The sequence below is a fragment of the Schistocerca gregaria genome, chromosome 2, assembly GCF_023897955.1.
Source record: "Schistocerca gregaria isolate iqSchGreg1 chromosome 2, iqSchGreg1.2, whole genome shotgun sequence".
Lineage (NCBI taxonomy): Eukaryota > Metazoa > Arthropoda > Insecta > Orthoptera > Acrididae > Schistocerca > Schistocerca gregaria.
The window spans coordinates 93,601,050-93,626,746 of record NC_064921.1 but is presented as its reverse complement, the minus strand read 5'-3'; the positions used below and the strand labels follow the sequence as shown (position 1 = coordinate 93,626,746).

At 44.6% G+C, this 25,697-nt stretch overlaps 1 protein-coding gene across 1 annotated transcript in view; it reads right to left on the bottom strand.

Moving 5' to 3' along the window:
- Positions 1 to 2,118: 2,118 nt before the first annotated feature.
- LOC126336416 (allergen Cr-PI-like) overlaps positions 2,119 to 25,697 on the bottom strand; it is a 117,025-nt gene continuing 93,446 nt past the window's right edge. Inside the window, exons 9-10 of the mRNA XM_050000107.1 lie at positions 21,905 to 22,220; positions 2,119 to 3,218 (exon numbers count right to left, since the gene is read on the bottom strand). Of these exons, the coding sequence (XP_049856064.1) occupies positions 2,815 to 3,218; positions 21,905 to 22,220 (720 nt within the window). The 3' untranslated portion in view covers positions 2,119 to 2,814. The remainder of the gene's footprint in view (positions 3,219 to 21,904; positions 22,221 to 25,697) is intronic.

Below are 25,697 nucleotides of genomic sequence, written 5' to 3'. Positions count from 1 at the left end.
ACCAGTACCAACTTAAAAAGAACCGGAGGCAACCATCAGGAAGCTGAAAGATAATAAGGCGCCAGAACTCATTAAAATGGCGGGAAAAGGAATTTGTCAAACATTTAAACAAGTATGTAGTTAAGGTATGGAAAGATGAAAGTATCACTGATGATTGCAACGCAGGTTTCATATGCCCGATGCAGAAGAACGGCGATAATGTGGAGTGCTCTATCTACAGGGGAGTTTGCATATTACCTATAGAACATAAAATATTCTCCAACATCCTTTTTAACAGGTTTACACCCTTTGTTGAAAATGCTGTTGGTGACTATCAGTGGTGATTTCGTGAGGGAAGATCTACCGTTGATCAGATCTTCACAATACGGCAACTACTAGAAAAATGCAAAGAATTTGGGATTGACACAAATCACCTCTTTATAGTCTTCAGATCAGTCTACTACGATATTGACAGATGGGAACTGTATAGAGAAATTGAAGAGATAGACATTCCTAATAAACTAATTGCCTTAGTGAAAGCTACTATGGTAAATACCGTGGAGGCAAATTAAAACACTGGATATGTTATTAGATTCTGTGATTACAAAAAATGGAGTAAGGCAGAGAGACGCATTACCTGTTTTTTGTTTAATGCAGCCGTGAAAAAGGTTATAAGAGATGTGGGCACCAGTGCAAGAGGGACTGTCCTGTATAAATCGCTTCAGATGGTGGTATATGCAGATGATATTAATATAATTGTAAGAACACTAAGAGCAATGAGAAAAGCTGCTAGAAACATGAATCTACAAATAAATGAAGGGAACTCTAAGTACATACCTGTAAATACAAAAATTATCCAAATGAGCCCCCAACTATAGATATTGGTTAATATAAGTTTGAAGTCGTGCTTAGTTTCACTTACCTCGGATCAGACGTAAGAACAGTATCAGCTCTGAAATTCGAAAACGGATATTGTCCACCAAAAAGCGCTACCATACCCTCAGAAAATATTTTAAACCTAAGGTGCTCTTCAAGAAAACTAAAGTTATTATGTATAAAGTGATACCAAATGATGCTAGAACGTGGACATTAACAAAGTTTTATGAAAGGCAACGGCAACTTTGAAAGAAAGATCTTCACACACATTCTTTCGCCAGTGGAAGAAAATCGTACCTGGAGGAGGAAATTCGACTATGGACTATATAATCCGTATACTGAACCAGACATTGTCGGGTAGGCCGGCCGCGGTGGCCGAGCGGTTCTAGGCGCTTCAGTCTGGTACTGCGCGACCGCTACTGTCGCAGGTTCGAATCCTGCCTCGGGCATGGATGTGTGGGATGTTCTTAGGTTAGTTAGGTTCAAGCATTTCCAAGTTCTAGGTGACTGATGACCTCATATGTTAAGTCCCATAGTGCTCAGAGCCATTTGAACCATTTGGAATTGTCGGGTAAATTACTATTGTAAGGATGGAATGGGTAGGACATGAACTGAGAGGAAACGACAGATAGATTAAGAAGATATTCAGCACATTGGTTGAAGGAATCAGAGGAGATAAGATAAATTGTAACTCAAAATTGGAGGACTTCAGCACTAAACAGGAAAGAATGGAATAAACTTCTACAGAAGGCCAAGGCTCACAGAGGGGTGGTGCCAATGATGATGGTGACTCCTTCCAAATTATTAAGTAATGTAATATCTTACTACACAGTCTGCCTTCTGATTATCTGATTACCAGCAGTGATATTATTATTATTACTACTATTTGTAGCACGATGAGTATAATGATTATTGTAAAAATGTGTCCAATTTTGTATCTTGCACTCAGGTATTATCCTTTGGCAGTTATCAGCCTCTTTTACAAACATGAAGTAAGTTTTAGCAGCTAAATAGCAGCTACATAGTTTTAAGTAGAGCAGGATTTTTATTTTTATTTTAATGTTATTGACACTCTGAACTACTCGTATTTAGCCTTCATAAGCACAAAGACAAACAACACTAGGTCATTGCACATCAAGCTGAGATACTGGCCGCTAATTGTCTCTGTGGATCCTTTAGGTTTTTCAATCGCTTTAGTTGTGTACTGAAAGCAGTACGTTAATTGTTATTAGCAAGAGAGATGATAATGAAAATAAGAAACACTAAGACACACAATATTGTTTATTTTTCAGGCTTGATAAAAAAATTGGTATATAAAATTTATTTTCGCTCAAATACAGTGAATGAATGCCAGTGAGACGAAAACCGTAGGAATACTGTAAATTCCATTTAAAAATGTAAAGAAAATAATAACAAACTTCTTTGTATTGTGATTATGAGTTGCGACAGAAGTTACAATGTGAGAAACTTTACTCGGTAAAGACTTTACGTACAGGGATTGGCTAGTAAAAAAATGTTCTAAACCAGCTAGCCAGTACGCTCGGTTGTGGATCCCATCGCTGCTAAACTTTGTTTCGGGAGGGGTTGAAACTGAACTGCGCAAAACAGTTTATGTAAACAGTGCCGGCCACAGCTCGGCCAAGTGAAGTGTGGGGTCACAGTGACAACGGTGCACTAGTCAACTGTGCTGAACAACCGCCGCACGTAAAGGATTAAAATTTTTTTGAATAAATTGCTGTATCGAATATTTGTTACTCCTTTCACATGCTGTTTGAAGGAGCGTAATGTCGACTGTGTTAGGTTTCGTTAGCGATTCGTGTCTTGGTCAGTACTTGGAAACCCCCCTCTGGTTATGGCACACGGGATACTGCAAGCCTCTCGAGTACTTACTCGAGAAGGTTGCTGTGCTGTACGTAGAATTGGTGCCTCGAATAATCTCGGGATGTACCGGTGTCGGCCCTACTTCTCCGCGCTCTTGCCGTCCTTGGTGGGGCGGTGGAATACGGTGACGGGCTCGAAGTGCGCGTTGGGGACGGTCTTGAGCTCCCAGAAGGGGACCCTCCTGTCGAAGGGGAAGAAGGGGTCGCGGCCGTCGCTGAAGACCTGCCCGGGCCACGCGGGCTCGCGGGCGTCGCTGAGGACGACGAAGAGGTGGAGCGGCAGGCCGGAGGGCCGGCCGCGCGGCAGCAGCAGGCGGTTCGGGTAGCCGTCGAGGCGCAGCCGCTCCTCGGTCGCCGACAGCCGCTCGCCGCCCCCGAGCGCCGCCTCCACACGCTGGTAAAGCTCCCGGAAGCCCGACGGGTCGCTGGACACGCTCAGCATCTCCCGCGACTTCCGCACGATCGTGTTGTCTCCGGGCTTCACTGCAAACAAAACGTCAGGTGTAGGGGATCACCATCACCCATACAAACTGAAGTCATATCAGGTGTTCCCCAGGGAAGCGTCCTGGGACCAATGCTGTTCCTGATCTACATAAATGACCTCGGTGACAATCTGAGCAGTTCTCTTAGGTTGTTCGCAGATGATGCTGTAATTTACCGTCTAGTAAGGTCATCCAAAGACCAGTATCAGTTGCAAAGCGATTTAGATAAGATTGCTGTATGGTGTGGCAGGTGGCAGCTGACGCTAAATAACGAAACGTCTGAGGTGATCCACATGAGTTCCAAAAGAAATCAGTTGGAATTCGATTACTCCATAAATAGTACAATTCTCAAGGCTGTCAATTCAACTAAGTACCTGGGTGTTAAAATTACAAACAACTTCAGTTGGAAAGACCACATAGATATTATTGTGGGGAAGGCGAGCCAAAGGTTACGTTTCATTGGCAGGACACTTATAAGATGCAACAAGTCCACTAAAGAGACAGCTTACACTACACTCGTGCGTCCTCTGTTAGAATATTGCTTCGCGGTGTGGGATCCTTACCAGGTGGGATTGACTGAGGACATCGAAAGGGTGCAAAAAATGGCAGCTCGTTTAGTATTATCACGTAATAGGGGAGAGAGTGTGGCAGATATGATACGCGAATTGGGATGGAAGTCATTACAGCAAAGACGTTTTTCGTCGCGGCGAGATCTTTTTACAGAATTTCAGTCACCAACTTTCCCTTCGAAGGCGAAAATATTTTGTTGAGTCCAACCTACATAGGTTGATTATGCATGCATAACGACGCATGCAAAACGAGGATATTGGAATGCAGTCGAATTAAGTCTGGTGATGCTGAGGTAAATAGATTAGGAAATGAGACACTTAAAGTGGTAAAGGAGGTTTGCTATTTTGGGAGCAAATAACTGATGATGGTCGAAGTAGAGAGGATATAAAATGTGGACTGGCAATGGCAAGGAAAGCGTTTCTGAAGAAGAGAAATTTGTTAACATCGAGTGTAGATTTAAGTGTTAGGAAGTCGTTTTTGAAAGTATTTGTATGGAGTGTAGCCATGTGCGGAACTGAAACATGGACGATAAATAGTTTGGACAGGAATAGAATAGAAGCTTTCGAAATGTGGTGTTACAGAAGAATGCTGAAGATTAGATTAGTAGATCACATAACTAATGAGGAGGTATTAAAAAGAATTGGGGAGAAGACGAGTTTGTGGCACAACTTGACCAGAAGAAGGGACGGGTTGGTAGGACATGTTCGGAGGCATCAAGGGATCACAAATTTAGCATTGGAGGGCAGCATGAAGAGTAAAAATCGTAGAGGGAGACCAAGAGATGAATACACTAAGCAGATTCAGAAGGACGTAGGTTGCAGTAAGTACTGGGAGATGAAGAAGCTTGCACAGGATAGAGTAGCATGAAGAGCTGCATCAAACCAGTCTCAGGGCTGAAGACAACAACAACATGCCTATACCAGTTTTTTATTTTTTATTTTGACGCTTCAGTGTAAAATTCAGTGAGACGAGAGTTTTGTAAAGGACATTGTGTGTGTGTGCAATCTTATGGGAATTTATATAACTCCTTAAGGTCATCGGTCTCTAAGCTTACACACTACATAACCTAAATTATCGTAGAACCCCTGCTGGGACCAGCCGCACAGTCCACGACTACAGCGAAAGGACATCGTATTATCAAGCTCACATGTATGGAGAAGTAATATAAATTATTGAACACGATGACAGTTGTAACAGAAAAGAAGAAAATTTGTAATCAGAAAAAATATGGATGTCGATTTTGTGCCACAATCGATTTTTAAATAGAGAATGATGACGCCATGAAAAGATAGTCATAGAGTCGATATAAGTGCAAGAGCCCTTAAGCCTTAATGACAGTACCCATTTTACCTCGGAAGATGTCTCCCGCAGTTGAAAAGTAGGGAAGCAGAAGAGGTAGAAAAATTAGCCAACCAGTTGCAATTACGGGTTTGTTAGCCCCTGACCGACAAATTTGTAAAAATTTGGTCTTCAGAAGTAGTGGCCTTATTGCATGACACTAAGGCTTAAGAGATCTTCCACTTATATCGATTCTATGGCTATCTTTGTATGGCGTCGTCATTCTCCATTAAAAATAATCGATTGTAGTGCCAAATCGACATTCATATTTAGTCTAATTTCAAATTTTCTTCTTTTCTGTTAAAACTGTCATGCTGTTCAATAATTTCTATTACATCTCCATATATGCGAGCACGATACAATACTGACCATTAAAATTGCTACAGCAAGAAGAAATGTAGATGATAAAAAGGTATTCATTGGACAAATATGTTATACTGGAACTGACAGATGATTACGTGTTCACCCAATTTGGGTGCATAGATCCTGAGAAACCTTTACCCAGAACAACCGCCTCTGGCCGTAATAACGGCCTTGATATGACTGCGCATTGAGTCAAACACAGCTTGGATGGCGTGTGCAGGCACAGCTGCCCACGCTGCTTCAAAACGATACCACAGTTCATCAAGAGTAGTGACTGGAATGTTGTGAAGAGAAAGTTGCTCGGTCACCATTGATCAGACGTTTTCAGTTGGTGAGAGATCTGGAGAATGTGCTGGCCAGTATCCAGAAAAGTCCGTCCAGGACCTGCAACATTCGGTCCTCCATGATCCTGCTGAAATGTAGGGTTTTGCAGGGATCGAATGAAGGGTAGAGCCACGGGTCGTAAGACATGTGAAATGTAACGTCCATTGTTCAAAGTGCCGTCAATGCGAACAAGAGGTGACCGAGACGTGTAACCAATGGCACCTCATACCATCACGCCGGGTGATACGCCAGTATGGCGATGACGAATAGACGCTTCCAATGTGCGTTCACCGTGATGTCACCAAACGCGGATGCGACCATCACGATGCTGTAAACAGAACCTAGATTCATCCGAAAAAATGCCGTTTTGCCATTCGTGCACCCAAGTTCGTCGTTACGTACACCATCGCACGCGCTCCTGCCTGTGATGCAGCGTCAAGGGTAACCACAGCCATGGTCTCCGAGCTGATAGTCCATGCTGCTACAAACGTCGTCGAACTGTTCATGCAGGTGGTTGTTATCTTGCAAACGTTCCCATCTGTTGACTCGGGGATCGAGGCGTGGCTGCACGATCCGTTACAGCCATGCGGATAAGATGCCTGTCATCTCGACTGCATGGCGTTCCGCATTACGCTCATGTACCCACCTATTCCATATTCTGCTAACAGTCATTGGATCTCGACCAATGCGAGCGGCAATGTCGCGATACGATAAACCTCAATCGCGATAGGCTACAATCCGACGTTTATCAAAGTCGGATACGTTATGGTACGCAGTTCTCCTCCTTACACGATGCATCACAACAACGTTTAACCAGGCAACGCCGGTCAACTGCGGTTTGTGTATGAGAAATCGGTTGGAAACCTTCCTCGTCTTAGCACGTTGTAGGTGCCAACCTTGTGTGAATGGTCTGAAAAGCTAATCATTTGCATATCACAGCATCTTCTTCCTGTCGGTTAAATTTCGCGTCTGTAGCACGTCATCTTCGTGGAGTAGCTATTTTAATGGCCAGTAGTGAACGATGCACCTGAGGACAAACAATGAGTGCTGCCTGAGTCAATCTACTTCTGCTGTTTACCTTACCTGGAAGTCGAGTGCAGTTCGTTTCCTAACAGGATTTTATTTCGTCTTCTGCTACTGTCTGTTCCCAGTTTTTACAAACTCGACATCTCAGTCTTAGTTGTGTGTCATTTACATAGCGGATGACTTCCCGTCAGTTACTATGAACTGTGACATTTGCGAAAGAAAACCGTGAATCCAGTAAGGTAGCTGAGCCGATACTCCAAGAGCACACTATCTGATTAGAAGCCTCTTCCGAGTAACGGAGCCAAAACCTCTTTGTAACTCTAGATATGTCTAATAATCCTGAGATCCGCTCCGATATCACTCATTTGATGTTATACCGGATTCCTGATATTCATGTTACACTCCTGAAATGGTCGTACGGGAAAATCTCCACTTCATCTCTAACTCACAGGTGCTGTGTCTCATCGCTCGTGAGCTGACTATAGCACCGCGTTCAGACTCACTTCTACTAAAAGCTTCCCAGATTTCCCAAGAAAGACAATACTATTATCGCAGATTTTCACTGCCACCTATTACACACACATCTATATTCCTGTTCTGAAAGACCGTTCTTCGCTGTACGATTGAAATAGGTGACACACTCGCTGTTTAGTAATATTATTTGGTAATCCGATGTCGACTGCCTACATTTTCAATTTCTCCATTTCCATTTCCTTTATATTTATATATTTTTCCAGTCATTCTTCTGTATTTACATGCCACAAAAATTAATCTTCATTGTATTGGATTTTGGACTAGTTAGTTCATTTTCGCTAAATTGTGTTGGAGTGTGCATGTACATATGAGTAGAATTTAGAGTCCAATGTATAGGGTGTATCAAAAAGAATCATCCGATTTGGCACGCCTTTATTTCTGATACTAAAAAACATATACAAGGAATTTTTTGTTTTTTGAACGGGAACTCAAAAAAGCTTTTTTTCATACTTTTTCATAGGATTTTAATATGCCCCCCTTGAGATGCACGGCATATGTATGTCAATGTGGTATTCAAAATGTTCCCGCCCTGCAGCGAGCACGTTTTGATTTATAGCTTCCACATCTGCTGTTATGCGATGTCCCCCCCAAGAAATAACCATGTACAGTCAGGACTGGTGACCTTGGAGACTGGTATTAGTAAAGCCGAACCATTTGGCCCAGTGCCACCTATCCATCGTTCAGTAATCCTTTGATTTAACGATTCCAGCACTTTCAGATGCCAGTGTGGCGGTGCTGCATCCTGTTGGTAAATGCAGTCGTTCGAATCAGTCTCCAACTGTGGGAAAAGGAAGTTCTCAAGCATATCGAGATATCTGCTTCATGTAGCAGTGTTCTCGACAAAGAAAAATGGACCATACACCTTTTCCCGTTATATTGTACAAAACACATTGAATTTTGGAGAGTCCGTTTCATGTTGTACAACTTCATGCGGTTGTTCCATATCCCATAATCTCACGTTATGACGGCTGACCTTTCCATTTACATGGAATGTTGCCTCGTCACTAAACACTAAGCGCGGGAGAAAACTGTCATGTCCCACCTTGCCAAGAACGAAATTACAGAACTCCACACGTTGTTGTTTGTCACCTTCACGAAGAGCTTGAGTAAAATATTTTTTGCATTATTGATTAATATTAATTATTTGCTATTTTGACATATTAATGCGTTGAATTTAGAATTCATTTGTGCAGATTTTTCTACAGATCTTGACGTAACACACGTCAGACGGACCTCGTAGGAGTGTTGGGCTGTGAACTGCACGACGAACGAATTTCTGCGAACTTCTTGTGAAACTATAGCGAAAGCGTTCGACGTCTGTGTCAGACACTCGGGAACTGCCTTGTGATTTGCCTTTGCACGAACAACCTATTTCTCGAAATTGTTGTGGCCATCGTCTAATGCTCTGTGCTCTAGGAGGATCCACACCGAACCTAGTACGAAAGTCGCGCTGAAAGGTTATTACTGACCCGCACTGCAGGAAACGTAGAACCCAAAATGCTTTCTGATGTCCAGACACCATTCTAACTAGTACTGCACTGGGCGCACACTGCTGTTACCTAGTGGAAACCATGTAAAACTCGAGTGTGTGCTATTTCCAACAGTGCGTCGTTCACGCACATACCTCATATAACATAATAATCGGATGGTTCTTCTTGATGCACCCTGTATGTCCTTAACATCAACATCATCATCGTAGTCTTCAACGATTAGACACTTGGCCTGTTCTGTCTCAGAAATATTCACGCCATTTGTTTAAGGGACGTCCAAAGTTCTTCGTTAACATACGTCTCATTTTATATGCAGACTTAAGCAACGAAAGAAAATTTGTGCTAAGGCTGGGATTCGAACCCGGGTCTCATGCTCACTAAGGACATGCGCTAACCACTACGCCACCACGACTGCAAGGAGTACCCTCCCCTGTACAAACTTCCATTGACGCCTCATCCAGCCGGCCGCGGTGGTCTCGCGGTTCTAGACGCGCAGTCCGGAACCGTGCGACTGCTACGGTCGCAGGTTCGAATCCTGCCTCGGGCATGGATGTGTGTGATGTCCTTAGGTTAGTTAGGTTTAAGTAGTTCTAAGTTCTACGGGACTGATAACCACAGCAGTTGAGTCCCATAGTGCTCAGAGCCATTTGAACCATTTTGAACGCCTCAGCCCAATGATACACCCCCTAAACTAGGACATCATCGCAGAGCCTCTCCAGCTGCACTGGAACAGAACGTCAGCACCGGCCTTGGTACAAAATTTCATTTGCCGCTTCAGTCTGTATATGTGCAGCACAGGTATTTGAGACTTGAAAAGGTCTCTCGAACCGTATACTTTCATTTGATTAACACGTTGAAGAGTCTCTGCAATGCTGTTACAGTTTAGGGGGAATACCATGTGGACAGAGGTGTGAATGGGAGCTTCGATTGAGGAGGGAGGTGTGCTGTGGTGGTGCGTCCAGTTTTGCACGACCACTGTGCCAGATTGGAGTAGTCGTTAGCGCACTTCCCTAGTAAGTAGCAGACACAGGCTGTTCAAATCCTAGTCTTGGTAAAAACTTTCATTCATCGTTTCAATCTGCATATATACATCATATAGATGTCTGAGACTTGAGAAGGTCTCTCGAATCCGGGAATCATATAGTTTCATTTGATATGTCTCATTACTGGAGTTATCTTATAGTTTACCTTATCTTACCTTATTTTACGCATGTTGTGACTAGTTGAAACACATCATTTATCTAGAAAACGGTTTTTCTCTTAATGAATGTAAGATTAAACTATGAACTCAGAAATTTTTATATCTGCCGTACAACTGGAGAAAATATGTCATTATCATGGGAGAACCTACAAGTATTGGTCAGTTCCAGTACTGACCGCGAAGACGAAACTGCACGAAAAACAAGCCGGCCGTTGTGCCAGAGAGGTTCTAGGCGCTCCAGTCCGGAACCGTGCTGCTCCTTCGGCCGCAGGTTCGAATCCTGCCTTGGACATCTACATCTACATCTACATGATTACTCTGCAATTCACATTTAAGTGCTTGGCAGGTGCATCTAACCACAATCATACTATCTCCCTACCATTCCACTCCCGAACAGTGCGCGGGAAAAACGAACACTAAAGCCTTTCTGTTCGAGTTCTGATTTCTCTTATTTTATTTTGATGATCGTTCCTACCGATGTAGGTTGGGCTCAACAAAATATTTTCGCATTCGAAAGAGAAAGTTGGTGATTGAAATTTCGTAAATAGATCTCGCTGCGACGAAAAACGTCTTTGCTTTAATGACTCCCATCCCAACTCGCGTATCATGTGTGCCACACTCTCTCCCCTATTACGTGATAATACAAAACGAGCTGCCCATTTTTGCACCCTTTCGATGTCCTCAGTCAGTCCCACCTGGTAAGGATCCCACACAGCGCAGCAATATTCTAACAGAGGGAGAACGAGTGTAATGTAAGCTGTCTCCATAGTGAGCTTGTTGCATCTTCTAAGTGTGCTGCCAATGAAACGCAACCTTTGGCTCGCCTTCCCTACAATAATATCTATGTGGTCTTTCCAGCTGAAGTTGGTCGTAATTTTTACACCCAGGTACTTAATTGAATTAACAGCCTTGAGAATTGTGCTATTCATCGAGTAATCGAATTCCAACGGATTTCTTTTGGAACGCATGTGGATCACCTCACACTTTTCGTTATTTAGCGTCAACTTCCACCTGCCACACCATACAGCAATCTTTTCTAAATCGCTTTTCAACTGATACTGGTCTTCGGATGACCTTACTAGATGGTATATTACAGTATCGATGTGTGTGATGTCCTTAAGTTAGTTCGGTTTAAGAAGTTCTAAGTCTAGGGCGCTGACGACCTCATATGCTAAGTCCCACAGTGCTCAGTGCCATTTGAAGCATTTTGCACGGGAAACAACTGCTTCAGAGGCATATAAGCAGTTATTTTTGTCCGTCCGTGATTAGCACAAGAACAAATCTTAAGTTTTGGTACAATGAAAAGCTGCCTTTATCATCAGCTTTATACTCGTGAATGTATGAATGTGGATGTAGATTCCGATTTCACATGGCTATCATTAGTGCATTAATTTCTCAATTCTCTCCACAAATTGTGATTACTTTTCAATTGTCCTTCAACAATAGAGCGTGTGAATCTTCTCTTCAGTGGTTGATGTCAACTTTGATCAGACCTGTTTAGGTAATAAGGGATTTTGTTCTACATACTGTCTCACTCTATTGTACGATGTCCGTCACTCCTGACTTTAACATATTTCTTTTATCGAATTTTGAAGCAGCTTAGTAAGTAAAAGTCTATGCTTTAAGCCAGAATTCCTGTCCAGTAAACAGGTTACATTGACTATAAAGCGCCTTACTTCTCACTGTTCTTCATTTTCATTTAGGTGAAGTCGAGCGGAGCGTTTATTACTTTAGTGCCGTAGGGAATTCGTACAAGTGTTCATGATAAAATGACAAATTTATCAACCGAACAGAACGGAGAACAGACGGTAAAAACGAATGTGGCACTGGAATACTCGAACGCAGGTTCTCAAAGGACCCGCCTGCGTAGCTTTGTGAAGAACTCACGTCCCACACTAGAAACCGAGTACAATTCCTGGTACTGGCAAAGACTTTTCCGAACTTGATGTGCGCCATTGCCCGTGCATCACGAAGCAAACTGATTTCAACAGTGATAATAACTCTTTCGCTTTATCTCTCAAACGTTACTTCGTCTCTTCTTCCTTGTTGAACTATCGCGAGTCAAATGTGTTCGAATGTTTCAGTGGTAGAGCATAGCCAGTAAAACGCACTAACTTAGCTTAGAACCATTGGATTATTAGACAGTTTTACATTCTGCCCACGTTCCACTGCAGGCCAAAAATTTCAGAATGGAACTAATCTTAGTGCTGTGTCTGAGCCACTCTTCGTCATCCTTTCATTCCTAGAGTGTTGAAAATCTCATTTGTCCCATTTTCTTGGTGTCGTGGTAACGTCACCGTTACTTTAAAGCGGAGATCGTGGGCTAGACTCGTTCTTATGGGCATCGTTGTGTGTTTTAAATGTGACGCTGCTGCGTTGCATAGAATGCGATAGATGGGTACCACTACAGCCACAGGTGCGATAACTATATTGTCAAGTAGCCAAAGGTACATACTTGTTCAAAGAATCTGATTTTTTTAAATCTCCATACGTTTTGTGTTGCCATATTACAAATTCATGCTGTTACTGCAGTAACCATAGAGTTCTCTGCGTCTGTAGATTCGTTTCCTTACATCCTGCAAGAGATAGCCCCATGATGATCGCCTCTACATAGTGGGAGTTGTATGTTGTACGTAGTGGCCGGTTAATATACCAATGATCGTTCGTAAATTACAAAACTGTATTAAGCAAAATATCATCCCTGTATGCACTAAATGGTACACTATTTATTACAGTGCGCTTTTTTATGGACGTTCTTAGTTGTTTGAGATACGCCAAAGTCATATCTTCGCAGTTACACATTCAGTTACATGTAGCTGTTGATCTTTTAAATGACTGACATCATACTTTTTCTGTGTATGCAATTGACTTAGTAAAATACCAGAAGAAGAAGTCTAGAGGTGTAAGGTCGGGCTTAGCGCAGGTCATGACACAAGAGCATACCGTCCGGTGTCATTTGAAGTTTCAAGCAAAGATATGGAGAAGTGCGGGTGAAACTGGTCTTGTATTAAAGCACCCTAATCTCCTGTGACAGCTTTAAATCTCCTATCCATGGAAAAACATGTTTTGCCAGAAAAATCGAGATACAAGTTGATTATGGTGTTTGCTAGAGAGGAAAGACATAACAACGTCATTGTAGAGCAGACTGAGTTTCCAATTTGTGGAAGCAACGGATGGGTAACGTTGGTTTCTCTGATCCAAAAATGCGGCAATTATGTCAACAGGCACACCTATTAATACTAAAAGTCTCGTCGGTTGCGGAAAGAATACGTTGTGTAAAGTTTTTCTCATCAGTTTTCACCAGCAACCAACTTACAATAAGCAAAAAAAATCAGAATGCTGTCCAAAGACAAATTTGATATGTAGCCTGTATAGGTGGCAATGAACATTGATCACAGCTTCATCATGCTTCAGGTTCTATTTCGGCCTTCAGCAGACGGAATACCTACTGAAGCAAAAATACTCTCTCACTCTCGATATTTCTGGATCGGGAAACTTAATGCGAGCAAGAAACACATGCGACTTGGTTAATATACACTCCTGGAAATTGAAATAAGAACACCGTGAATTCATTGTACCAGGAAGGGGAAACTTTATTGACATATTCCTGGGGTCTGATACATCACATGATCACACTGACAGAACCACAGGCACACAGACACAGGCAACAGAACATGCACAATGTCGGCACTAGTACAGTGTATATCCACCTTTCGCAGCAATGCAGGCTGCTATTCTCCCATGGAGACGATCGTAGAGATGCTGGATGTAGTCCTGTGGAACGGCTTGCCATGCCATTTCCACCTGGCGCCTCAGTTGGACCAGCGTTCGTGCTGGACGTGCAGACCGCGTGAGACGACGCTTCATCCAGGCCCAAACATGCTCAATGGGGGACAGATCCGGAGATCTTGCTGGCCACGGTAGTTGACTTACACCTTCTAGAGCACGTTGGGTGGCACGGGATACATGCGGACGTGCATTGTCCTGTTGGAACAGCAAGTTCCCTTTCCGGTCTAGGAATGGTAGAACGATGGGTTCGATGACGGTTTGGATGTACCGTGCACTATTCAGTGTCCCCTCGACGATCACCAGAGGTGTACGGCCAGTGTAGGAGATCGCTCCCCACACCATGATGCCGGGTGTTGGCCCTGTGTGCCTCGGTCGTATGCAGTCCTGATTGTGGCGCTCACCTTCACGGCACCAAACACGCATACGACCATCATTGGCACCAAGGCAGAAGCGACTCTCATCGCTGAAGACGACACGTCTCCATTCGTCCCTCCATTCACGCCTGTCGCGACACCACTGGAGGCGGGCTGCACGATGTTGTGGCGTGAGCGGAAGACGGCCTAACGGTGTGCGGGACCGTAGCCCAGCTTCATGGAGACGGTTGCGAATGGTCCTCGCCGATACCCCAGGAGCAACAGTGTCCCTAATTTGCTGGGAAGTGGCGGTGCGGTCCCCTACGGCACTGCGTAGGATCCTACGGTCTTGGCGTGCATCCGTGCGTCGCTGGGGTCCGGTCCCAGGTCGACGGGCACGTGCACCTTCCGCCGACCACTGGCGACAACATCGATGTACTGTGGAGACCTCACGCCCCACGCGTTGAGCAATTCGGCGGTACGTCCACCCGGCCTCCCGCATGCCCACTATACGCCCTCGCTCAAAGTCCGTCAACTGCACATACGGTTCACGTCCACGCTGTCGCGGCATGCTACCAGTGTTAAAGACTGCGATGGAGCTCCGTATGCCACGGCAAACTGGCTGACACTGACGGCGGCGGTGCACAAATGCTGCGCAGCTAGCGCCATTCGACGGCCAACACCGCGGTTCCTGGTGTGTCCGTTGTGCCGTGCGTGTGATCATTGCTTGTACAGACCTCTCGCAGTGTCCGGAGCAAGTATGGTGGGTCTGACACACCGGTGTCAATGTGTTCTTTTTTCCATTTCCAGGAGCGTATTTACAGAATATTCGCAAACTTCCGGTTGCGAGGGAACGACGATATAATTCTTTGAGCCAGCCTTTACTTCCCTCCAGAACGTGGGAAACAGAGGAGCTATACCAGAAGGACTGCAGTGCAAGCTGTGGGTATCGAAACCTACGTTATTCTTATACATGTTTTGACAAAGGTTTTTTATTAGAGTTCTCAGTCAAAATTAAGGTAACAGTCTAGTCGTATTACAGTTCAGAATTTCGATTAGTGGGTTACGGGAATGTTAATGTACACACATAAAAAAAAATTTCCATCACGTAGGTTCCGAGAGTTCCGGAACCTGTGCAGCAATCTGGATTAGAGACCAACATAAACATCAAAATGTTCAAATGTGTGTGAATTCCTAAGGGACCAAACTGCTTAGGTCATTGGTCCCTAGAATTACACACTACTGAAACTAAATTACGCTAAGAACAATACAAACACCCGTGCCTGAGGGAGGACTCGAACCTCCAGCGGAAGTGGCCCACAAACATCATTTCGGCACATTTCATTGCTCATGAAAACCACACATTCCATGTTGTACCACCATACAGCGAGACCTACAGATGTAGTGGTCCAGATTTCTGTACACACCGGTGTCTCTAATAGTTAGTAGCACCTGATTCAAATGGTTCAAATAGCTCTGAGCACTATGGGACTTAAAATCGGAGATCATCAGTCCCCTATAAATTAGAACTACTTAAACCTAACTAACCTAAGGACATGACACACATTCATGCCGAGGCAGGATTCGCACCTGCGACCATAGCAGTAGCGCGGTTCCGGACTGTAGCGCCTAGAACCGCTCGGCCACAGAGCTGGCCAGTAGCACGTACTGTGCCATTGACGCATTCCTGTATTCCTGTATTTGTCGTGGCATACTATCCAAAAGTTCATCAAGACACTGTTGGTCCAGATTCTCCCACTCCTCAACGGCGATTCGGCGTAGATCCCTCAGAGTGGTTGGTAACTCACATCGTTCATAAGCAACCCTTTTCAATCTATCTCAGGCATGTTCGATAGGATTCATGTCTGGAGAACATTGTGGCCACTCTAGTCGACCAGTCATTATCCTTAAGGAACTCATTCACAAAATGTGCATGATGGGGGCGCAAACTATCGTTTATGGAGAATGGCTCACAAATATGTTGCCAATATGGTTGCATTGTTGGTCGAAGGATGGCTTTCACAAATGGTCCAGCAGTTACAGAGCCTTCCATGACCACCAGCGGCTTACGTCGGCCTCACATAATGCCAGCCCAAAACAGTAGGGAACCTCATCCTAGCTGTACTCGCTCGACAGTGTGTCTAAGGCGTTCAGCCTGACCGAGTTGCCTCCAAATACTCTCCGACCATTGTCTGGTTGAAGGCATATGCGGCACTCATCTGTGAAGAGGACGTGCTGCCAATCCTGAGCGGTCCAGGTGGTATGTTGTTGGGCCCATCTGTACCGCGCCGCATGGTGTCGTGGTTGCAAAGATGGACCTCGCCATGGAGGTCGCGCGGTTTCAGACTGAAGCGCCTAGGACCGCTCGGCCACACCGGCCGGGAGGTCGGGAGTGAAGTTGCGCATCGTCCAGCCTATTGCGCACAGTTTGATTCGTAACACGATGTCATGTGGCTGCACGAAAAGCATTATTCAACATGGTGTCGTTGCTGTCAGGGTTCCTCCGAGCCATAATCCGTAGGTAGCGGTCATCCACTGCAGTATTAGCCCTTGGGCGGCCTGGGCGAGGCGTGTCACCGACAGTTCCTGTGTCTCCGTATCTCCTCCATGTCCGAACAACATCGATATGGTTCACACCGAGACGCCTGGACACTTCCCTTGTTGAGAGGTCTTCCTGGCACAAATTAACAATTCGGACGTGATCTAAGCGCGGTATTAACCGTTTAGGTGTGATCGAACAACAGACAACACGAGCTGTGTACCTTCTTCCTGGTGGAATGACTGGAACTGATAGGCTGTCGGACCCCCTCCGTCTAATAGGCGCTGCTCATGCATGGTTATTTACATCTTTGGGCGGGTTTAATATCGTCTCTGAACAGTCGAATGAACAGTGTCTGTGATATAATATACATAGTCAATGTCTATCTTCAGGAGTTCTGGAACCGGGGTTATGCACACCTTTTTTAGTTGTGTGTGCATAACGGCCAAATGGTAACTTAACACGATTTCTATATCACATAGAAATTGTTACTTACAATATTCTTTCTTTATATTCTCTAATGCAATCCTCAATGAATTGTTCACTGCTTTTTTATAACCATAATAATTGTATGAGTTCGTGAGACTTGCACTTTTACGCTAAAGCGTTGTACACTGAAGAACCAAAGAAACTGGTACACTTGCCGAATATCGTATAGGGCCCAAGCGAGCACCCAGAAGTGCCGCAAGACGACGTGGCATGGACTCGACTAATGTCTGAAGCAGTGCTGGAGAGAACTGACACCATGAATCCGTAAACCTGTAGGAGTACGAGGGGGTGGATGTCTCTTCGGAAGAGCACGTTGCAAAGGATCCCAGATATGCTTACTAATGTCCATGTCTGGGAAGTTTGGTGGCCAGTGGAAGTGTTTAAACTCAAAAGTGTTTCCTGGAGGCATTCTGTATCAATTACGGACGTATGGGGTGTCGCTTTTTCGTTTTGGAGTTGCCCAACGGACATGAATGGATGCAAGTGATCAGACAGGATGATTAGGTACGTGTCACCCGTCAGAGTCGTATCTAGACGTATCAGGGATCCCATATCACTCGAACATCACACGCCCCACACCGTTACATAGCCTGCAGCAGCTTGAACAGTCCCCTGCTGACATGCAGGGTCTATGGATTCATAAGGCTGTCTCCGTACCAGTACACGTCCATTCTCTCGATACAATTTGAAACAGACTCGTCCGACCAGGCAACATGTTTCCAATCATCGACAGTTCATTGTCGGTGTTGACGGGCCCAGGAGAGGCTTGAAGACTTTTTTCGTGCAGTCATCAAGGGTACACGACTGGGCCTTTTGCTCCGAAAGCCAATGTCGTTGATGTTTCGTTGAATGGTACGCACGCTGACACTTGTTAATGGCCCAGCATTGAAATGTGCAGCAATCCTCGGGAAGGGTTACACTTCTGTCACGTTGAACGAGTCTCTTCCGTCGTAGTTGGTCCCGTTCTTGTAGAGTCTTTCCACGGCCTCAGCGATTTCGGAGATTTGATGTTTTACGGGATCCCTGATATTCACAGTACACTGGTGAAGTGGTTGTACGGTAAAATCCCCACTTCATCTCTACCTCTGAGATGCAGTGTCCCATCGCTCGTGCGCCGACTATAACAGCACGTTCTAACACATCTGAAACTTAATAAGCTGTCATGTAGCAGTAGTAACCGATCTAACTATTGCACCAGATACTTGCTGTCTTGTAAAGGCATTGCCGATCGGAGCCCCGTATTCTGCCTGTTCACGTATATCTGTATCTCAATATACACTCCTGGAAATGGAAAAAAGAACACATTGACACCGGTGTGTCAGACCCACCATACTTGCTCCGGACACTGCGAGAGGTCTGTACAAGCAACGATCACACGCACGGCACAGCGGACACACCAGGAACCGCGGTGTTGGCCGTCGAATGGCGCTAGCTGCGCAGCATTTGTGCACCGCCGCCGTCAGTGTCAGCCAGTTTGCCGAGGCATACGGAGCTCCATCGCAGTCATTAACACTGGTAGCATGCCGCGACAGCGTGGACGTGAACCGTATGTGTAGTTGACAGACATTGAGCGAGGGCGTATAGTGGGCATGCGGGAGGCCGGGTGGACGTACCGCCGAATTGCTCAACACGTGGGGCGTGAGGTCTCCACAGTGCATCGATGTTTTCGCCAGTGGTCGGCGGAAGGTGCACGTGCCCGTCGACCTGGCACCGGACCGCAGCGACGCACGGATGCACGCCAAGACCGTAGGATCCTACGCAGTGCCGTAGGGGACCGCACCGCCACTTCCCAGCAAATTAGGGACACTGTTGCTCCTGGGGTATCGGCGAGGACCATTCGCAACCGTCTCCATGAAGCTGGGCTACGGTCCCACACATCGTTAGGCCGTCTTCCGCTCACGCCCCAACATCGTGCAGCCCGCCTCCAGTGGTGTCGCGACAGGCGTGAATGGAGGGACGAATGGAGACGTGTCGTCTTCAGCGATGAGAGTCGCTTCTGCCTTGGTGCCAATGATGGTAGTATGCGTGTTTGGCGCCGTGCAGGTGAGCGTCACAATCAGGACTGCATACGACCGAGGCACACAGGGCCAACACTCGGCATCATGGTGTGGGGAGCCATCTCCTACACTGGCCGTACACCTCTGGTGATCGTCGAGGGGACACTGAATAGTGCACAGTACATCCAAACCGTCATCGAACCCATCGTTCTACCATTCGTAGACCGGAAAGGGAACTTGCTGTTCCAACAGGACAATGCACGTCCGCATGTATCCCGTGCCACCCAACGTGCTCTAGAAGGTGTAAGTCAACTACCCTGGCCAGCAAGATCTCCGCATCTGTCCCCCATTGAGCATGTTTGGGACTGGATGAAGCGTCGTCTCACGCGGTCTGCACGTCCAGCACGAACGCTGGTCCAACTGAGGCGCCAGGTGGAAATGGCATGGCAAGCCGTTCCGCAGGACTACATCCAGCATCTCTACGATCGTCTCCATGGGAGAATAGCAGCCTGCATTGCTGTGAAAGGTGGATATATACTGTACTAGTGGCGACATTGTGCATGCTCTGTTGCCTGTGTCTATGTGCCTGTGGTTCTGCCAGTGTGATCATGTGATGTATCTGACCCCAGGAATGTGTCAATAAAGTTTCCCCTTCCTGGGACAATGAATTCACGGTGTCCTTATTTCAATTTCCAGGAGTGTAGTTTCTTTGGAGCTTCAGTGTAGAACACGGTGTGCCTTTAGTATTACGCGACGTGTATGCTTACACTGAGATGTCACGAGTGACGGATGTGGCAGTAAAAAATAATGCGAAGGCCGTCTTGACAGTAGAGATTGGTTTAAATGACTCTAAACATTGTGGGACTTAACATCTGAGGTCATCAGTCCCCTAGACTCAGAACTACGTAAACCTAACTAACCTAAGGACATCAGACACATCCATGCTCGAGGCAGGACTTGAACCTGAGACCGTGGCAGCCACGTGGTTCCGGAGTGAAGCTCCGAGAAGCACTCGACCACAGCGGCCGGCTGGCAGTAGAGAGTAACAGCAAAAAGGGCCAATCATGAGATCCGATTAACTTAAAAAGTGCACTATACTTTGGATGTCACCTGAATAACAAATCCGCCAGTGGCATTTCAACCCTTCTAAAGCTTCACAAGTCAGCTGTTTATAGTGTGATTGTCCAACACGATAGATTAACCACAACCACAGCTAAATCAATTCAAGGCAGACTTCGTGTTCTGACGGACAGGAACTGTCGAACATTGAGGAGGGTTGCTGTACGAAACTGCATGAAAGCTGCGGGAGGAATCACTACTGAGTTATAAAGTTTTACAACAGTCCAGATAACATAAAAATTGTGCCTTGGAAGCTAAAAAGAAGGGGTTAGAAAGGTGAACAGCTCCTCATAAGTCAAACATTTGTGCAGTCCACGCTAAGCGACACTCGAGGTGGTACAAAGACCGATGCCACTTTATGGTGCATAGCTGGAAATGAGTGATTGGGAGTGATGAATCTCGCTAGATACTGCGTTGATCTGATGAAAGGATTTGGATCAGGCGACTGCTTAAATAACTTTACCTACCACCGCATGGTGTTTCAACGCTGAATTACGGTGATGTGTTATGGGTATGAGTGTGTTTTTAATCATTAGGGTGTCTGCTTCCTATTGTGATTCAGAGAACTTTAATTGCGGAAGGGTATGAAAAAATTTCTCAACACTTACAGTAAAGGAAAAGTCCGGAGACGATAATTTTATCAGACTCTCAGTGCACCCTGCCATAAAGCATCGTCTGTGACTGTGGACAGTAACATTTCTGAAATGGACTTAACTGACCATAGTCGAAGCCCAAAAACAATGGAGCAACGCTGAGATGATTTAGAACGTCGACTTCGCCCCAGACCGTGGAGTCCAAATCACCACATTCTCTGGTTTCAGCGCTTGAGGAAGAATGCATTACCATTTCTATGTGGGTTACCATTACTACACAGACATTGTGGCATCTCATTAAAAGTGTTCTCAGCAGAGCTCAAGTCGTGATAAAGGGGCACTTCACACTTCCCATAATAATGGCCATTGATAGCCACCCAGATATTTTTGATCTGATAGTATACAGGTAGACTGGCAATGGCGAGTACAGCGTTTCTGAAGAAGAGAAATTTGTTAACTTCGAGTATAGATATAAACGTCAGGAAGCCGTTTCTGAAAGTATTTCTATGGAGTGTAGCCATGTACAGAAGTGAAACATGGACAAGAAGAGAATAGAACATTTCGAAATGTGGTGCAATAGAAGAATGCTGAAGATTAGATGGGTGGGTCACATAACTAACGATGAGGTATTGAATAGAACTGGGAAGAAGATAAAATTGTGGCGCAACTTGACTAGAAGAAGGGATCGGTTGGTAGGACTTGTTCTGAGGTACCAAGGGATCACCAATTTAGTATTGGAGGGCGGAGTGGAGGGTAAAAATCGTAGAGGGAGACGAAGAGATGAATACACTAAGCAGATTCAGAAGGATGTAGGTTGCAGTAGGTACTGGGAGATGAAGAAGCTTGCACACGATAGAGTAGCATGGAGAGCTGCATCAAACCAGTCTCTGGACTGAAGACCACAACCACAACAACAGTGTACAAGTGAGAAACAAGAGTGCGGCGAGCCCAAGTGTACTCACGCTTGATGTGGAAGCCGTCGATGACGAGGAACTGGTGGCGCATGTCGTCCAGCGACAGCGAGTCGCCCTCCCACGCCCCGGAGGGCCCCAGGAAGACCCGCAGCAGGCCCAGCTGCTCCTTGTCGCTGGACACCTTCAGGGAGTACGAGAAGGGCTTGTGGTTGAGCCGGTGCTGGCGCGCCACCACATTCGTCTTCCTGATGTCCTCGATCTTCGCCACGTCAATGGCGTTGTCCAGTCGGATGTCGAAATCGTCGAAGAATGTGACCAATTTCTCCACCTTCACTTCCGTTATTTTCACTCCTTCCCATGTCAGCTGAAAACGTGAAAAGCGGATTAGTAGAGCCTTATGATTTAAAATACATCCGCAAGTAAACACGTTTCAACCGTAACAAGAGTCATATTATCAATAAGGTATCCTGAAGTTTTCATGAAACTGCTTCATTTGCAGATACATGTCAGCAACAGGAGATAATATAATATTTAAATTTAAGTGATTAGCTGACAGTGGCAGTAATTCACAGAAAATCGTCTGGTGACATACAAGTGACATCTGGTGTTCCTAAGTGAAGTGTTATAGTATCTCTGTTCTTCTTAATCGATATAAAATGCCAAAACGATTTGTAAAACGATTCAGGTAAGGTATATGTGTGGTGGACAAACGGTTATTGACTCTAGATAATAAAAATTACGTGATTCTCCACATGAGCGCTTAAAAATTCAATAAATTTTGTGTACAAGAGAAATCATACAAATTTAAAGATAATCGCTTCAACTAATCACCTAGGGTATAGAAGTACAGTCATTTTATTTTGGGACGATCACAAAGAAAATTTTGTGCAGGAAGGAGAATCAAAGTTTGTGTTCATAAGCAATACACTTAGATATGCACGACTATGCTATTAAAGAGACTGTCTACTCTAAAATTGTTCAAACCTCTTTTGCAGGATTCCTTTTCGATATGGGATTCTTACTATATAGGATTGATGGAGTTCACTGAAAAAGTACAAGGAAAGGCAGCGTGTTTTATATTATCGTGACACACGTTGGCTTCATATACATATCATACATATCAAACTTTTTCATGAGCACAAGCAGTGTCTGTACGCTCAGCTATTATGTATATAAAATATTATGAAATACAGCAGTCATACCGGCTCTTTTCAGTGTTCCATGTATCCAGAAATGCAATTAGAATCGAACAAAGTGTATTAAACAAGCCAAAAGATCGGAAATTTTAAGGAAACATAAACTCTGAATATTGCTAACAACTACGAATTTAGTAGCAACTTTGTGACACATATGACATATAACTGTCCGCTTGTCTACATGTATGATCAGAGGCACTCATGCGATGGCATCATGCCGCACGCCTCTGCCTCTCCCCTCCACCTCGTCCCACCACACATCCCCCTCCCTTTCCCACCCCTCCCCTCCCCTCTTGTAAGTCACACCCACATACATTTTGCTCACACACATACACATTTTGTTCTCCCAATCTCATCCCATTATTTTAATGGACATTACTCTGAAACAGCAACTCACAGCACACCATTTTCCGGCCACCCAGAGTTGGCCATCTTCTTCTCTGTATCACACTTGGTAGCAACCAGATTCAATCTTTGTACCCCATATTGTTCAAGGCACGATGGACTATCAAATGTTATTTTCACAACGTTATCCCCACTTCTAAATAGTCTGTTATCTTTAAAAACAGTACAAAACATAAATGGCTCACTTTATTGAAAGTACTGATGTAACTTACGGTGAAAGTAAACTTAAAACAGGACTGTGCACTCCACGTTGATATTTCCGGGTAGAAATTGCTTGTGTTAATGCTCTGTAACCCTACAAAGCACATATGTATATAAGAAAATAAAATGCAAAACATGCAAGACAGAGATAGCGAACAGTTCCTCTTAGTCCTACTTGAGACTATCGGTAGAACTATAGATAGAACTTTCATCAGCTAACGTTTTCAGAAGTTTTTCACCCCATCAAAATCTTTGGGAGCAAGAAATTAATAGATCATGCTCTACATTGTTGTTGTTGTGGTCATGAGTCCGAGTACTGTTTTGATGTAGATCTCCATGCCATACAGTAGAGCTGCTTGCCCTCGAGAAAAATTACGACTGTAGTTTCTCCTTGCTTTCAGCCATTCGCCGTACCAGCACAGCAAGGCCGTTTTGGTTGATGTTACAAGGCCAGACCAGTCAATGATATAGACCGTTGCCCCTGCAGCTACTTAAATGGCTGCTGGCCTCCTCTAGCACCACCTGTTTGTCTGGCCTCTGAACAGATGTCTGTACTGGTGAGGGACAAAAGTCACTCCACCGACAGCAAGGTCCAAGGGGCAAGAAAGATGTTTCTACACTAGGAAAGTATAATTGCTGTTTCTGACTGGCTGCCATAGCTTTTTCATTATTTCAGATCTTAGGCCTACTTGAGAATACGTCTCACTGGTAGGAATGAAACAAACTGCGACATTTACTGCTTTGAACTATGGTACCAACGCTCTCTAAAGAGCTTGCTATCTCCTTTCCTTTCCTCTTCAAAGGCAACTACTAAATAATACCAATAGCTAATTCCAAGATAAGGTCTACAGGATATTTGGCGTCTGGCGCGCATTCTCCGACACTTAATCACAATCAGCTCTACTAACGATTACGTGTTTCGGACAGATCTTTTACATAGTGCATTACTTGAACTGAATGTTTCCATAATACCTATTTATGACTATATAAAACACCATATTCGACAATATAGCTCTCTCACCAGTACAGACAGCTGTTCAGAGGCCAGACAAACGGGTGGTGCTTGCAGAGGCCAGCAGCCATTTCAGTAGCTGCCGGGGCAACAGTCTATACCACTCACTCTTAGATCAACACGATTTCTGTTCGGTTTCCTTGAAAAGAGTAGCTATCAAGTGTATTCATCCCTTTAGACAATGTTCCATTCAATGAAAAGTTCGATCTGTGGTCGTGGACGAAAATTCGATCTTTCCGTAGAATAGTGAGTAGCACATTAAAGAAACAAAAAATGCTTGTGTTTTTTTTAGAAATATGAAATGATTTCTTCTGTAACAGTACCAAACATGCAATGGTCGCTTATTGGGATTACTGTCGACGACTGACTTTTGATGCCGTTTGAATAGTAAAAATGGCAGTATAAAGTCTTTGAACAAGATTCTGAATGTGGGCTTTCCACGACAGCTTATTATCTATCTGGACACCTCGAAATCTGAACTGTTCAGTTTCACTAATCATATGACCGTTCTGAGAAATTGCAATTGTGAAACTGAATTGTGTGTTAGGAACCGCAAAAACTGAGTCTTAATGTGATTTAGAGTTAGTTTATTTTCTACAAGCCATGAACTTAGGTCATGTACTGCACTATTTGAAACCGAGCGAATGTTGCACGCAACATTCTTTACTACCAAGCTAGTGTCATCAGCAAACAGAAATATTTTGGAGTTACCCGTTGTAGTTTATATAAATAAGGAACAGGAGTGGCCCCAACACTGACCCCTGGGGCACCCACCACTTGACAGTAGCCTATTCAGACCCCACATCACAGCCGTTATCAACATTATGAATAATAACCTTTTGCTGCCTCTTGCTAAAGTAAGAGGTGAACCAATTGCCAGCCACTCCCCATATTCCATAATGATCCAACTTCTGGAGCAATATTTTGTGATCAACACAATCAAATGCCTTAGTTAAATCAAAAAATATACCAAGCATTCGAAACCTTTTGATTAGCCCATCCATTACCTGACAGAGAAAAGAGAATA